General features: G+C 33.0%; 1 protein-coding gene across 8 annotated transcripts in view; it reads left to right on the top strand.

Annotated features, from left to right (window-relative positions):
• Positions 1-17,802, top strand: part of ksr2 (kinase suppressor of ras 2) — a 216,164-nt gene that overhangs the window by 19,899 nt on the left and 178,463 nt on the right. For all 8 annotated transcript variants that reach the window (XR_015490503.1, XR_015490504.1, NM_001423542.2 and 5 more), the window contains exon 3: positions 7,356-7,506. Coding sequence is in view for 6 of the 8 variants with exons in the window: in NM_001423542.2 (NP_001410471.1) it covers positions 7,356-7,506 (151 nt within the window). In the remaining 2 variants the exon portion in view is untranslated. The remainder of the gene's footprint in view (positions 1-7,355; positions 7,507-17,802) is intronic.

Below are 17,802 nucleotides of genomic sequence, written 5' to 3'. Positions count from 1 at the left end.
CAATATAATAGTAATTTATGCAATTTTTAAAGTTTTCCTCAAATGCCTTTGGAAAATAAAAGTTTTAGTTAATCCAGTCGCTCAACTTTCAATTTTTTTAATATGTGTTATCAGCATACAGAATTCACACGTTTTGGAGCTCTAAAGTTCATTAAATGCTGCCCTCATTTTTCATTCATTCATTCATTAATTTTCATTTTGGCTTAATCCCTTTATATATTAGTCCCACAGCAGAATGAACCGCCAACTTATCCAGGACAACATCCATACACACTCATTCACAGTCAAACACTACGGACAATTTAGCTTACCCAATTCACTTGTACCGCATGTCTTTGGACTGTGGGGGAAACCCGGAAAAAACCCACGCGAACACGGGGAGAACATGCAAACTGAATAAAAAAAAACGGTTGAATCGCTAATTGCCTCCTCAATTGTAAGTCGCTTTGGACAAAATCTTCTGCTAAATGTCTAAATGTAAAAGCTAAAATATATACATATTATATGTATATTTAATTAAATCAAAAAAAGCGTATAACCATTACATAAAATAACAATTAAACAAGAGTATTTTTTTAAATTGACATTTTTCATCAATGTTAAATAGAGAATAGCTTGCATGCTACTAAATGTTTTTGAAAAATACCTTTTGTATATTTTGACAAGATTTTTTCTAGCTCAAACAGGATGGAAGTGAAATATTTAGTTTTTATCTTTGCATAGTACATTACGATAATCAAGGCAGCTAACAGAAGAAAGAGATTAAAAATACAATAAATAAAAGATCTCGCAGACACACGGTGAAGGTTTAATGATATGTAAATGTGTCAGTGCTTTACGTTTGTCTATTGAGATCGTCCACTTGAAGAATCAGGATGTTTTGGGTCAAGTAGAACCTCCAGATACAGCAGACCTCTAAATGTGTCCCTTCTGGTGGGATGAAGGCTGTAAACTGAAGCTTCGGAACAGCAGATAGTCTGATGGCCTCGATGTTTTTATTTATTTTAATTTTATTTTTCTTAAATTATTTTATTGATTTAAACAGGGGAATACAGAGTTATAAATAAAACAGCATACAAGAGAATAGGCCTGTCATAATAATGAATATATTAACTTATACAACACATGGACATGTCCTCAATCATTTTTGGTGATGCAATATATATCGCCCATACATCCAAACCAAATTCATCTTCAAAACCAAATTCATTCAACATCTTCAGCTGTTTGGAACACTGTATTTTTAAGATAAAAAAATAGATGTCTCAAAATTTTTTTGTGCCTAACAAGACAGAGGTTATGTTGATTGGTTCTTCCAACCAACTAAGTAAAACTAAACCTCTTAACATTAACCTAGATGGCTCGGCTGTTAAGGTCCAGGCCAAACTAAAGAACTTAGGGGTAATATTTGACAAAAATCTAACATTTGACCCCCACGTACTGTCTGCTGTAAAGACTTTCACCCCATGCTGTCCTTTTCTGTGGCAGAAAAACTAATCAATACTTTCATTTTTTCCCCGCTTAGACTATTGCAATGCTTTACTAGCTGGCGTTTCCAAAAATAACATCATTCATTCATTTACTTGTCGGCTTAGTCCCTTTATTAATCCGGGGTCGCCACAGCGGAATGAACCGCCAACTTATACAGCAAGTTTTTACGCAGTGGATGCCCTTCCAGCCGCAACACATCTCTGGAAAACATCCACACATACACACACACACACACACACACACACACACACACTCATACACACACTCATACACTACGGACAATTTAGCCTACCCAATTCACCTGTACCGCATGCATTTGGACTGAGCACCCGGAGGAATACCCACGTGAACACAGGGAGAACATGCAAACTCCACACAGAAACGCCAACTGTGCCGAGGCTCGAACCAGCGACCCAGCAACCTTCTTGCTGTGAGGCGTCAGCACTACCTACTGCACCACTGCCTCGCCAAAAGTAACATCAACAAACTACAATATGTCTAAAGCAGCGGCAAGAATTCTGACAGGGACTGAAATAAGAGAACACATTACACCTGTTTTGAGGTCCCTCCATTGGCTACCAGTCAGATTTCGTATTAATTTTTAAAATCCTCATGCTCACATACAAGGCCCTGCATGGTTTGGCTCCACACTATCTGACGGAACTCTTAACTTGGTACTCCCCTTCACGTGACCTCTGTTCCTCTTATTCTTGTCTTTCAAAAGTTCCCTGCACACGTCTGCGCTCTATGGGTGACCGGGCTTTCGCATCTCTGGCTCCTAGGCTCTGCAACTCTCTCCCCCATGACATTAGACATGCTGAATCTTTTAAATTGTTTAAATCATCCTTAAAAACTCACTATTTTACACCCACCTATTCATGAGGTGTGCATTTTTGGGTTTGTTTCTAGATAGTTGATTGTTTTATCAATTTTGAATGTTTTAGCTATTGTGAACGTTTCAGCCTGAATGATTAAATTTTACTGTTATTCTAAACTGTTTTACATCTGTGTCTTTTCTGTGTAAAGCGCTTTGAGAATTACATTTTAAAGGTGATATATAAAAATAAACTATTATTATTATTATTATTATTATTATTATTATTATCATCATCATCATTATTATTATTATTATTATTATTATTATTATTATTATTATTATTATTATTATTATTATTAATTATTATTGTTATTATTATTATTATCATTATTATTATTTTTATTATTGTTATTGTTATTATTATTATTAATAATATTATTGTTATTATTGTTATTGTTATAATAATAATAATAATTATTATTATTATTGTTATTATTATTATTATTATTATTATTGTTATAATAATAATAATAATAATAATAATAATAATAATAATTATTATTATTATTGTTATTGTTATTATGATTATTATTATTATTATTATTATTAATATTATTTCTATCTCTGTTGGAGGTATCAGTGTCAGTATGGTTAAACAAAACTTACTATAGTATATTTTCATGTGTGTGCCTGACAACTGAAAATAGATCTGTTACTTTTTTGTAGTTTTTTTTACCATGGCCATTATTGTTTATTATTATTGTTTGTTTAAGATATCATTAGGTTTGTTTTCACATTCTGATTTCAATGCCTAATTATTAAATAGTTAAAATGACTATGATCAGGGGGTCTGACCCCAACTAATTAACGCTTGACCCCCCTGAAGGACATCACTGGGAAACACCCATTCACTCACATACAATACAGACACTCACACACACTCACATGCACGAAGCTTACCCAATTTACCTATAGCGCATGTGTTTGGACTTGTGGGGGAAACCGGAGCACCCGGAGAATACCCACGCCAGCATGGAGAGAACATGCAAACTCCACATAGAAATGCCAAGACTCGAACCAGCAACCTTCTTGCTGTGAGGCGATTGTGCTACCCACTGTGCCACCATGACGCCTACGGTAAAATACTGTAGTATATTTTCATGTGGTTGCCTAATGACTAAAAATACATCTGTTACTTTTTCCTAGTTTCTTATTTTTACCGTGGACATTTTTGTTAACATTAATTATTATTATTTATTTGTTTAGGATATAGCTCCGGTTTCCCCCACAAGTCCAAAGACATGCGGTACAGGTGAATTGGGTATGCTAAAATTGACCGTAGTGTATGAGTGTGTAAATGGATGTTTCCCAGTGATGGGTTGCAGCTGGAAGGGCATCCGCTGTGGAAAACATATGCTGGAATAGTTGGTGGTTCATTCTGATGTGGCAATCATTAATAAATAAGGGACTAAGCTAAAGAAAAATGACTTCATTAAATATAAGATTCTTATTTATTTAGGTTGCGTCCTGGCTGAAGCCTGGCTAAGCCGAAAAGAAAAAGAATTAATGAATGAATGTTTGATGTACATTTTCACATTTCGTTTCCAATTCCTAATTATTCAGTTGTTAATATTACTATAATTAAATGAAGTGTTCTAAAGAATAAAATATTATGTGTTTTTTGGAAGAGTGTACTCGCACTATCATGCTATTATACACTACCTGACAAAAGTCTTGTCGTCAATCTCAATTGTAAGAATAACAAATAATAACTTGACTTCTAGTTGATCATTTAGAAAAGTGGCAAAAGGTAGATTTTTCTAATGAATCGTCAGTTGAACTGCATCCCAGTCATCACAAATACTGCACAAGACCTATTGGAACCTGCATGGACCCAAGATTCTAACAGAAATCAGTCAAGTTTGGTGAAAGAAAAGTCATGGTTTGGGGTTACATTCAGTATGGGGACATGCGAGAGATCTGCAGAGTGGATGGCAACAGCAACAGCCTGAGTTATCAAGACATTTGTGCTGCCCATTACATTACAAACCACAGGAGAGGGCTTATTCTTCAGCATGATAGCGCTCCTTCTTATACTTCAGCCTCAACATTAATGTTCCTGAAAGCAAGGTGCTCCAGAATTGACCAGCCCAGTCACCAGATATGAACATTATTGAGCTGTGTTGAGACTTTTGTCAGGTAGTGTAGTGTTAAAATGGTTTTAAAATGACAATAATATTGTTTATCTCAATAAATTTTGTTGCTATATAGTATATCGTACCACAAAAAATAGATGTTGTGTCAGGCATGCAAAGGAATTAACAACAAAAATTAAAAACATTTAACTCAAGCATATAAATCATGTACATTTCAGCAGTTGCGATGTCTTAAGAGCTTTAGGATTAGTTCATATTTAAGTCAAAGGATCATAAAAAGGAAAGAGTTTACAGCTTGGTACAGTCAGCGTACATTTTGTTATGTGATACATATTGTTATGTGGTACTTTCCAAATAACAGAAGGGTTTTAGTTATTTTGTCCATTTCTGAAAATCCAGAGTTACAATCCATAAATAAAACCAATTTATTAGTTATACCGATCAAATTATAGTACACTTCAAAAACTAATAAGGAAAAGGGCCTCAGTGTTTGTCACTATTCTCTGTACTGTAGAAGTGCTAGCGCTGTCCGCTGTGCTGAAGCCCCCAGCTGGTAAGGAGAAGCAACTGCAGCTTCACAAACTGTAAGAATTGGCTTAAAGGAATATAAACTTTCATTTCTGGATCAGGGAACGGAGTGTGATAAAGGGCCATTAAAGCTTTAAAGACGGACCTGCTATAAGCTTTGAGGTGTTTAAGTGATGGTGTATGGAGCCGTTCGTGCTATTAGTTTCTTGCTATATATAATCAATCTATTAACCCAATGTATTCATACAATGTAAAAATACTGTGTTCCAAATAATTGTTTTTTGTTGTGCCAACACAAATTGATTTAGTTAACTTAATTGTTTTCACAAATTTGAGCAGATTCAGCATGAAACAATTAGGTTGTCTAAAAAACACTTAGGAATAGATGTTGTCTTTTTTGAGTGTAACATTTGGGTTTGCTTCAATCAGGAACTAACTAACTAACTAACTAACTAACTAACTAACTAACTAACTAACTAACTAACATAACTAAATATGTATAAATCTTTTGTTCATTTTATTTACTTTTATGATTTTTTTTTTTTTTTTTTGAGATTTAACCTTTTGAAAAAAACATTACACTTTTATTTTGGGTCATTTTGAACAACCAGAGCACTTAAATATATATGACAATTCATATCAATGTCACACTCTTTTGAGGGTAAAATTTGTTTACAGTAATATTTTATATATGATGCTTACATGAGTTAAAAAACTATTGGATCGTGGTTCAGAAAGTGAACGTTTATCGAACTAAAACGGATACAGTTTAAAAAGTTTTAAATTAAAAGGGATTACATTTAATTATGTTCATACCAATTTAAATGCTTTACTATGTTATATTGATACAAATACAAATTCATTACTGAAAAAAATCATTTGTTACAACATATTTTATTTGTATATTATCAATTATTCTTGTCCAAATTGATTTAAAATGTTCAAATATGGGGGTCAATATTTAATTAACCAGAGCTGAAGTGAAGAGTAAATAAAAAAAAACGTATTTAAAACTCCACACAGAAATGCCAATTGACCCAGCCGGGACTCGAACTTGCTGTGAGGCGATAGTGCTACTTATGTGTTGTTGTTTTATGAACACGTTATTTTTAAGTTTTCCATTTCCCTTCAAGTTGAGGTTGTTCCAACTCATACTGTTGAGTATTGAGGCACTGCAAGTTGATAGGACATGATTTGACTTCACCTGACTAAAACTCAGAATAATTTTTTACAGTGAAACCACTGAGCCACTGTCACCCTGTAATAACTACAAAAAAATTGACAAAGGATTACAAAATAATTGTAAATATTTTTTCAAATGTCATTTATTTCTGTGATGACAACAGAATTTGTACCTTATGACCCTTTTGTGAACGATATTTTTTTCAGAGTTTTTTAATATGTACATTTATTTAATTTATTCGGCACACAAATGTTTTAAATCACGTAAAAGTGCAAAAGTTCATGCTGTCACTTAACACTATTTAATGTTTGCCAAATCAAAGTTAAAAATTTAAACCAAAATAATCAAAATCTCACTGACTGTTTGACCATTTCACTATTATTTTTTGATTTTGTTTTAAATTTGCCTTAAATCCAACCCAGGCTCATTGGAAATATCTACCTCAGCCTACGTTGCTCCGATTACATTTTGTTGCTAGTTTTTAGGTGACAAATCCACTAGAGGATGCTGTTTACATTTTACAAAACTGAAAAATGCTACTCAAGGTACGTTTTATTGTGCGTTTCATCAATATAATGTCCATGTAAATATCATTAGTGTGAAAAGAAACAACAGTTGTTGACATCATACTGCCCCCTAGCGATTATTTTACCTAGAAACTGCAGTCAAACATATGTTAAAGTAAGCTTATTTTACAATTTCACATAAATTAATCGATAATATGTCCCTTTAATTATCATTAGCGTGAAAAAGAACAAAAGTTGTTTGCATCATACTGCCCCCTAATGTTCATTTTACCTAGAAATTGCTGTCAAATATATATTAAAGTTTTTTTGTGATATCACAGAAATTTGTCAATAATTAATCAATAAAATGTCCCTATAAATATCATTAGTGTGAAAAGAAACATAATGACCGCTAGTGTTCATTTTACTTAGAAACTGCAGTCACAAACAAATGTTGAAGTCACAAAAAATTTGTCAACAATTTGTCCCTGCATAAATCATTAATGTGAAAAGGAACAAAAGTTGTTAGCATCATACTGCCCCCTAGTGTTTATTTTACCTAGAAACTGCCGTCACAAACAAAGTACAAAGTAACATTTTTTTGCGGGTTTGACAGACATTGTAAGCTAAATTTCAATGAGCCTGCTTAACGTTTGCACATCGCTGTGTTTCAGGAGATTTCTCCAGGTGAGCTGACTCTGGAGGCTCTGTTAGAGATGGTGGATGATCAGGTGTGTGAGGAGCTCAAGAAGTTTGGAGCCAGTGATGAAGAATGTGCTCGACTCAACGCCTCACTCTCGTGTCTGAGATCAGCCCACCAATCAGGTGAGCTCAACAGATGCTGCTTTTAATACGTCTATAGTGCACTTTAAAGGAGTGGTTTTGCTTTGGGCTGGTGCGGGGTGTTTAAGCCCCTGATATTGTCAAAAGCCCCTGATCTTTTGGAATATGTTGCACTTTAAAAAAATAGCTTGTATAACATATATTTTGTTATCCAAGTACTTTTTCTACCAGCAGGTGAGAGTGAGACTGTTGTCACATGGCAAGGGTTAAAAAAATCCCACCACTGCACTGTTGTCATGCATTCATTATTTTGAGGAGCTGGAGCTCATGCACTAATAATACAATTGTTTCGCAAAATTGAATAATTCTAACTACTGATGAAGCTTAAGATTTGTTTTCACAGTATAAAATGTGTGTAGATTGAATGAATTAAAACTTCTTTTGGGAGAGGGTGGGCAGGGCGCTTGGGGCTAAGCCCCTTATCCTTTTCGACCCTAGCAATACCCCTGCGTTAAAGCACACAATTCCCTAGACTGTTGTTATATGGTGGAATTTTGAGATTTGTTTTTACTAAAATTACACTTTACAACAAGGTTGTAATAGTTTATGGTGATGTATTTACTAACATAAACAAGTATTGGACAATACATTAGTTACAGTATTTTTTCATGTTTGTTAACATTAGTAATATGTAAATACATGTACAGTTGCCTATTGTTAGTCATTAACAGTTAGTTCATCAATAGTGCATGTTAACTCATGGTGCATTAACTACTATTAACAATTATGAATTTAGAATTTTAATAATGTATTAGTACACATTGAACTATGATTAATAAATGCTTATGTTAGTAAATTGACTAACATTACCTAATGAAACCTTATTTTAAAGTGTGTTGGAAATTGATGGCGGATTATGGTGAAAATGCCCCACAAATTCAAGAAGAGGGGGTGAGAATATAATATCCCTGCCCAATTAAACTAAAGTGTCAGATATGTAGCTGTCGGTGAAGTGAAAATATGAACAAGAATCAAGAATGTTGATTTGCTAACAAAGATGATATATGGATTATAAATAAGGGCTGGTGAGTTAACTTAACGAAACCACAACACTTTATAATAACTGCATGCAATCATTAAAAAAGCATTAGCAAAGAGTTAATTGATAATTTGTTAAGCATTAACAAATAGACATTAGTAAGCAGTTTATAAATATAGTTACAAATGCTATGTTTTGGACTTATAAGCACATGTACTGTATAGTGTGCTTAATGATTGTATTTTCATACTTTCTTAATGACAATTATTTCATTACTAAATTAATTATTGTATTATTTACAAACCAGATATTTATCAGTAGTTGGTGATTTTTAAGAGCATTTAGAATGAGTAATTAAATGATTAATAAACTATTCAAATGAATATTTATACGTCTTATTTTTTAGGCATATAGTAATAGTTACTCTGTATGTTGGCAAGTGCTTTTTTCACACAACTTCATGCCGTTTTCTGAAGTGAAGACTATTTATGCTTACTAAAACCCTTATTTTTATTATTATTGTTAAATTCATCAGCAGCTCTTTTAATAGACACAGCCTTCAGGTGTTTTAAAAAAGTTGTTTCTCTTCTTAACTGTGCTAAAAAAAAGCGAACAGGGCCTCATAACAATGCACCTGAAAAACAACCAGTTTTTGGGAAATATATCATCTTAACAGAGAAGTTCATTTGAGATCCTGGGTTCAAAGAGTGTGTTTGCATACTTTTGGAAACATAGTAAAGCTCTGTCAGAGATCGTCCAGTAGAGGGAGACACAACACTTTGAGTTCTGTTACTGTGAAATGGCACATGAAGTCTTATAGATTGCTTATTTAGTGATGTAGATACTGGTTTAGTTTAGTTTAGTTTTTAGTTTCTCTACTTTTTAGTCAGACAAAATGCTGTTCAGCTATTATTTCATTACAAGTTATAGAGATGGTTCAGACTCCTATTATGATGTTAGGAATGACGTGTGTGTTTTGTGACATATTAGGATCCGTATGACGTAAGTATGACATCGGTATTACAAGGAGAAGAACACTTATGAGGACAGTATGATGTCCCATTTTTCAAAAGACTTTACCGAATGTAAGTCTGTCTCTCTGTCTGTCTGTCTCTGTCCTTCTGTCTATCTTTCCATCTGCTTGTCTGTCTATTACAGACTAAAAAAATCTATATAAAAATAAAACAAAGTTTAAGTAGTCTATTCTGATCATCAAGGGTGCATTTATTTTATTTAAAAAAATAAGTAAAAAAACTGTCCAAACTGTATTTTAAAGTTAATTTAAAATCTTTTATCATGAAATGTAGTTTAAAAGATTTTTTTCTTCGCAATGTCAAATTTTCAATTAATACTAGAGTTTTCAGGGTCTTATAATCAGAAATAAGTCAAGGTCTTTATAATATATTTAAAGGTTTTGTCTTTTTTTATTTGTATTTTATTCATGTTTTTTTTTTTCCACGTTTATATATATATATATATATATATATATATATATATATATATATATATATATATATATATATAAATATATATAAATATAGTTATTTTTATTTATATATATATATATATATATATATATATTTATATATATATATATTTATATATATATATATATATATATATATATATATATATATATATATATATTATATATATATATATATATATATATATATATATATATATATATATATATATATATATATATATATATAATTTTTTTTTTTTTTTTTTTTTTACAGTTTTTTTCTCAGTCACATTGGTGCATTTCACACAACACTATTTACTATTTACATTTACATTTAATTAGTCATTTGTGCACATCATAGCAGCAGTTTCTCATTTCTTCCAACAAATTGCAGATGCTTTTGGACATGCATCAATTGTTTTCATACTACTCTCTGCTGTTTATAACATTATCATTATCATTATCACATCATGTCATGTCAGTCAAAATTAACTAAACTTGTGAATGCTGAATAGTCAGTCCATATAAAACTAGTCAAATAGTCATAGTCAAATAATAGTTTCATTACTTGAGTTGCCAAAGCCATTTGTTGTCTTTCTACTTGGTCTGTCAAATTTGTCTTTTTACAAAGAATTGGATCCAGAATAAGAAATGTTTGATTCAATTTTTATTGAATTTATGACATTTTTCAATCTATGGCTTAAAACTGAAATACTGTAAAAAAAAAACTGACAAAAGTAATAAAATACTGTAAATATTAGAGAAAACACATGTAAACCAAAATACAGTCAAATCTATTGGAAGCGTAGGACATAGCCACCATTGACCTCCTTCAGAACAACACAGACCTTCCACCGTTTTTAATGTTTGCAGACTGATTGCTAATCGATTTGTGTGAAGGAGTGTCAAACTGGTGCTTCAGTGAATTCATACGGATCTTGGTAGTTTCTTACTGATCTTGGTAGTTTCTAATGGTTGGGAACAGATGGTTTCTGTTTGGTTACCATAGCTAAAACAAGGGAGTTTGGACTGCTTGAATGACATCCGTGTTAACTGTTTTTAAAAATGTTCAACCCAATGAGAAAGTGTTTACACATTTGCAAGACCTGTCTTCTGCTCTGCAGGGATAGTGATAATAAAAATGAAGTGGAACCTAGTTTCTTTAACCAGATCAAAGCAAACAAGAAAAACTGTAATGACACTGACACTTTCATTGACATCAATACTTGCAGGTTACTTGCAGGTTATCAACTAGGTTTTGCAGTTTGTACTAGTTGTTTTGAGAAATGCATGAACTGTTGTGCAAATGTAAATAGCGTTGTGAGAAATGCATCAAAGCCACTGAGAAAAACTGTAATATTTCTCCCACTGGAGGGCAGCATTGACTCATGCTCTGAAATACGGCACAGTTTGATAACGGTGTTAGATAACATCGCACTTGAAATGATCTGAAAGATCTGTCCTGCGGTGTTTGTCCTCTTTCTGCCCAGCTGGAGCCGATTATTCCTGCTCTTACCTGAAAAACACATGATTGAAGGAAGTGTTTCTGCTGATGCTCAGATCTCAGTCCAGTTTAGACCTTTACCAGAGTGTGGAGTGCTAGAAAACTGAAGCGGAAACATTCATCTATCTATCTATCTATCTATCTATCTATCTATCTATCTATCTATCTATCTATCTATCTATCTATCTATCTATCTATCTATCTATCTGTCTGTCTGTCTGTCTGTCTGTCTGTCTGTCTGTCTGTCTGTCTGTCTGTCTGTCTGTCTGTCTGTCTGTCTGTCTGTCTGTCTGTCTGTCTGTCTGTCTGTCTGTCTGTCTGTCATCAGTGGCAGATTTGGGCATGGGCAAAATCAACGCTAGCCCAGGGAGGCATCTTGCTGGGGGCAGCATGGGGAGACGATGCAAAAAACAAAAAACAAACAAACAAAAAAAAAAAAGAACAAAAAAAAAAAGGTGACCCAGTAAAAGTGTTGTGATACAATTTACTTTCTGCAAGTGTATTAATTCTCGGCCACGGGTCTGGTCTAAGACAACAGATAATTCTATCAAGCGTATATTTTCTGTATTCTAAAGAATTGTCATAAATAATATATTATGAAAAAGATTTTGTAATTGATCTTAGGATATCACTCCAGTTGTGTCTTTAAATTGTTTTCCAGTTACATTTAGGATTGATTTCAGTTATTTATTTAGAATAATAATTGTATAATAATAATTGTTTTATTTATTTATTTATATTATAAACAAAATGTTACATTTATTAAAAATAAATAAATATATTTAAGTGTATTTATGATAAATAGTTTAAATATTTATAAAGTCAACCGCAGAATGTCTTCTATACTTCTCAGGGGATGGGGGACTAGGTATATTTAGGGTGGTTTCGCTCAGGGTGCCCTTTAAACTAGTACCGCCACTGTCTGTCGTTCTATCGTTCTGTCGTTCTATCATTCTATAGCTCTGTCGTTCTATTGCTCTGTCTATCTGTCTGTCTGTCTGTCTGTCTGTCTGTCTGTCTATCTTTTGTTCTAACGATTATTCTAATGTTCTATCTATCTTGTTGCGTTCGCAAGTCTATCTATCTATCTATCTATCTATCTATCTATCTATCTATCTATCTATCTATCTATCTATCTATCTATCTATCTATCTATCTATCTATCTATCTATCTATCTATCTATCTATCTATTGGTCTGTCTGTCTGTCTGTCTGTCTGTCTGTCTGTCTGTCTATCTGAAAGTTAACTTTACTTCATAATATTTCTTTATTCATTAAAACCTGACTATTTCTATTGGAAAACTCAAAAATATCTTTGTTGACCAATTACCATCAAATACAGTATTTTTTCCCGTAATTTAATTATACATTCATTACTTTTATTGCTTAGCATTTTGTCATTCTGTAAATTTTGGTAAATTTTATATCCACTATAACTAGTGATATTACATATCATGCATACAGTAGTTTTCCATTTTCTTTTCATCCTTCACAAAACACAAAACCACAACAAAAGAACTTTGAAGCTTACTTTGAAGAAATCTGAAAACCTGTAACCATTGACTTCCATAGTAGGATAAACACATACAATAGAAGTCATTGGTTACCAGCTTCCTACAAAAAACATCTTATTTTGTTTTTCACAGAACAGAGAAACACATAAAGATTTGTTCAAACAGAATGACAGAATGTCCATTGTTTTGGGTGAACTATCCCTTTAAAGACAAAAGTTCACTCAGAAGTGCATTTTTAGGCCAACAGAGGGCAGTAAAGGTCTTTCAGTTTTATTTCAATCTGTGCGTTGTGTAATTATAATAATAAGGATAGCAAGAAAACAAAAGCAAACCATTCTGGCACATTGAGCATCATATGACTTATACATACTATTTTGCTAAAGCTTTTTTATTCATAAACTTATATTTGAGCATTTGTTTACAGCCCTTTCTCCATCTGTTAGCATTGTGCAGGAATCTCTAAAGTGATAAGATGATAATGCAACATGTTGTCATTGAATCTCTTCATGGATTTAGCCTCTCATCTGATCTTTTTTCTATGGCTGTGAGTAGAATCAGTTTGTCTGTCTCCGGAGAGCTTGAATGTCCTCGAAACGTGGTTTCCCACTGTGATTGTGTTCAGACGCTGCGATAATCATCGCTTGCTGTTCAAAGTGTGATCAGACTGGATTGCTTTGTTTAAAACGAAACACTGCAGGCAAAAAAAAAACAAAAAACATAGTTATTTGATTCACCTGCCAGTTTTGAGATTTCGGGTCTTCATTAAGTGCATCTCAGGCTAATAACATTAAGTGTTTTGTCAGTCATTATCGTTTTGTCATTGTAGATTTTAATTAAAATACATGGCCTATTTTTATAGGCAGTTTTCTTAAACTGAGTTTTTTTTCCATTGCTTTCTTTGAGTCATAATTTTCCTCTTCAACAGCACTTCATGTTTTCTGGCTGTTCACGGTATTTTCTAAATTATGAAGTGATAAAAATATTCCTGAAATCCCCGCTGTAAAAACCTTTGACTCACTGAAGTAAAGTTGATTTTATATTCACACATTTATTTATTACGGTACTCTGAATATTTCGGTCTGAAATCCCATGTACAGGGGGTAAAAGCATTCAACACGTCATGTTTTATTGGGAATAATATTTCTAAAGGAGCTGTTATTGACATGAAATTAAATCAGATTTTGGTAAAAACCCAAACAATGCAAACATAAAAATAAAACAAAACAAAAACTATAATATTGGAATGACACGAAAAAAAGCACTGAACTACTGAAACGTTTTAAATACTTTATATAAAAGGCTTTCTTGGTGATGGCAGCTTAAAAATGCATCTCATATAGAGAATGAAGTCACATGCATTGCTCAGGTGGGGTTTGTTCACAGATTTCAATAGAGTGTCTAAATCTTGATGTTTCTGTGGGTCTCGTCTATCAAATCTGATCTTTATTTAGTATTTTTTATTGAATTCACATCAGGTGATTGGCCGGGCCATTCTACAGCTTGATTTTCTTTCTCTGAAAGCATTTGAGAGTTGTCTTGGCTGTGTTTTGAATCATTGACTTGCCGAAATGTCCACTCTGGTTTTATCTTCATCCTCCGGCTAATGTAGATGTTGGACTGAGGCAGCTGATATTAATTTACAATGATGAAAGGCAGAGGATTTCTGAATAAATACTGAGAGATTTCAGCTGCTGTCTAGGCTTTCACTGCATTTCTACAACTTTTTCTAATACTAATACATTTTTTTCTGTCATTTTACTTTATTACACAATACTTAGTTTGTAAACTAATTAATAAGTAATTCTTAAGTTGTGATGCGTTGAATACTTATTTTTCCCTCACTGTAAATATGACTTCAAAGCAACATTAGCACTATGTAATTGACTGTAAACTGTTGTACTTTGATAGTCATTAAATACTAATAGTATTTCACTATTTAATATTTGCGAATACTTTTCTGAAATTATATTATTAAGAAGAACTTTACCTCAATCTTTGACTCTAATATGCCAGAAAAGTGCAAAAACAAGAATTCTTAACCTGACTTTGTCCATTTCAGAGTTTTATACTAAAATGTATGCAAATTAGTGCAGCCCTGCTGAAAGAAAACAGCATTTGCTGGTAAGGCATGTTTTAATGCTGTCACGTTATAAAAATATGCAGTTTTTTTCCAGCAGGGTGTGCAATGTGACTTTATAGTATGGAAAAGATAAAAGGTACAACATTTCATAAAATGCTTGTTTATTTCATGGTGTCACAAAATACTGTACATTGTTTACAGTAGTGCTTTTTCATATGAGCACTATGGGCCCTATCACACACCCGGTGCAATAGGCGCAAGATGTGTTTCCACAACTTGTTGCTATAGTTTCAGACCAAAGCAACCCTAATGTCCCCCTTTTTTTGCCACGTTGTTTAAATAGCAAATCCATTTGTGCCACTTCGTAGACTCATGGGTGTTCTGGTCTGGAAAAGAGGTGTGTTATAGCGGATTGTTGGCGCGTTGGTATTTTGAGGTTCTAAAATAGACTGTTCAATAGACCAGCTGAAAGCAGTCCAGCACAGAGCGCTTCAGTTGTGCGCCTCTCTTACACATTGCTTAAAATACGCAGGATGTACAGCAAAGCACAAATATCTTTACAGATGAAAAAGAATTAAAGGATAAAAATGATTATTTTCTATAAATATAAAGGACCTTCATGCCTTCTTCTCCTCAGGGGCTTTTTCGGTTTATTCACGACAACTTGCTTTTGTATAATGTTATTATTATCTTTAGCATTATTTATTATATGCATATTTATATTTGTTTTATTAAAAACAAGCTTAGATTTGTCAACCTGTCAGGTTTTGGACCATATGGGGCATAAGAATAGGACACGTGTTTAGATATAAGTTTTTTGACCAGACTTCGTTATTATTGGTCATTTATTAGTTTGCTGGAAATAAGAACTGAATTTAGAAATAGTTTTGAAACAAATCTTTGCGCTTAAACTAAATTAATTATGTATAGGCTAATAGATGTCTTCAGAGGAGTGCGTAAACACGTTTCCTTATCCATGAAAGAGTGAAAGTGAAAGGAAATGCTGAATGGAGGAGGCTCATTATCCTCTCGCTGCAGATGCTGTTTAACTGTTTTATTAACTGTTTTGATGTGTTCAGTTTTTCCACTTACAAAGTCTGCCGTGTAAAACAGCAAATATATTTATATTTCTAAATGTGCACTCGAACATTTGCCATGAAGTTCGAAATAAAGAGAGAAATATGATCACATATAAGTGAGTATAGACTTCTGAGTATTCATTCATTCATTCATTCATTCATTCATTTTCCTTTGGCTTAGCCTCTTATTTATCAGGGGTCACCAAAGCGGAAGGAACCACCAACAATTCCTAGCACATGATTTATGCGATGGATGCCCTTTCAGCCACAACCCAATACTGGAATTCACCCATACACTCACATTCACCACCGGCCTTCTTGATGTGAGGCGACAGTGCTAACCACGTCTGAATATACTTTAAAATGTAAAAAAGAAATAGTCCTTTACATGTGGTCAATATATACAAACTGTTAATTGGTTGAATTTACAGAGGGAGTTATATATAAGAATATATATCGTTATCAGGGAATGCAATGACATATTTCATGATTTAAAAAAGTTTTTTTTATCATTTTGCCCAATCCTAAGGCAAATGATCACATATTTAGGAATTGAATGCCTCATTTGCATATGAAAACATAACAGAAGAAACATTGTATAAGAACAAAAAAAAAGTGATTAATTCAGGCTCCTTCATGTCCAGTTGAAGACTATGGGGGATCCAGCCGTCATGATAGTTTTCTTTATCATTTAGAAATCGCACCTCTCTTTGTCTTGATTTATTTTCTTTTTTCCTCATTCTCAGTCTCCGTCTGTCTCTCTACCCCCATTATTCCCACCTCCACCATGTCTTTATTCAGACTTTGATCCATTTAAATGAGCAATTCAACCAAAAATGAGAATTCTTTCATTTGCTCAATCTCAAATGCCCCAAATCCCACTCTGTTTCTTCTGTGATCCAAGCTGTTGGATTATTCAGCAGTAATGCTTTAAATGGTCAAAAGTGACAGTAAAAGACATTTATAATGTTGCGCCAATCAGCATATTAGAATGATATCGAAGAAAATTTTTATGAACACATATTTTTATATTGTATACAACAAATTAAGTTTTAAGCACTGTCACCTCACAGCACAAAGGTTGCTGGTTCGAGTCCTGGCTGGGCCATTTGGCATTTCTGTGTGGAGTTTGTATGTTCTTCCTGTGTTTGTGGGAATACTGGGCTGCACCTGGAAGGACATCCGCTGCATAAAACATATGCCAGAATAGTTGGCAGTTCATTCTGCTGTGGCGACCTATGAAATGGAGACTAAGACGAAGGAAAATGAGTGAATGAATGAAGTTTTAATCAAATAAATGTAGGTGGCAATGTACTGTGTGTGTTATGAAAATCAGAAGACTTGCATGATATATAATAAATATATATCAATATTTCAATGCCTATAATGAATAGTATATGAGTCCTATGCTTTTATAGACGTTTGGGGCTTCATATAACCCATGGTCACCATCCACTTTGTGTGAAAAGATTACTTCTTCATATGGGTTAATGCATCTGGGCTGCATTGGCATTTTGTTTCTCACAAAAAATACACTTATACTTATTACTTATGCATGTCTTTATGTTTTATGCATCACTTCTTTTCATGCAAATGTATCTAATTTAAGTTTTTTAATGTTATTTTAATTATAAGACAATATATTTTTATACTC

The sequence above is a fragment of the Danio rerio genome, chromosome 5 (genome assembly GCF_052040795.2).
Source record: "Danio rerio strain M-AB ecotype USA chromosome 5, GRCz13ab, whole genome shotgun sequence".
Taxonomy (NCBI): domain Eukaryota; kingdom Metazoa; phylum Chordata; class Actinopteri; order Cypriniformes; family Danionidae; genus Danio; species Danio rerio.
Note: the sequence above shows the minus strand (reverse complement) of the source record. Positions and strands in the feature narration are given on the sequence as shown.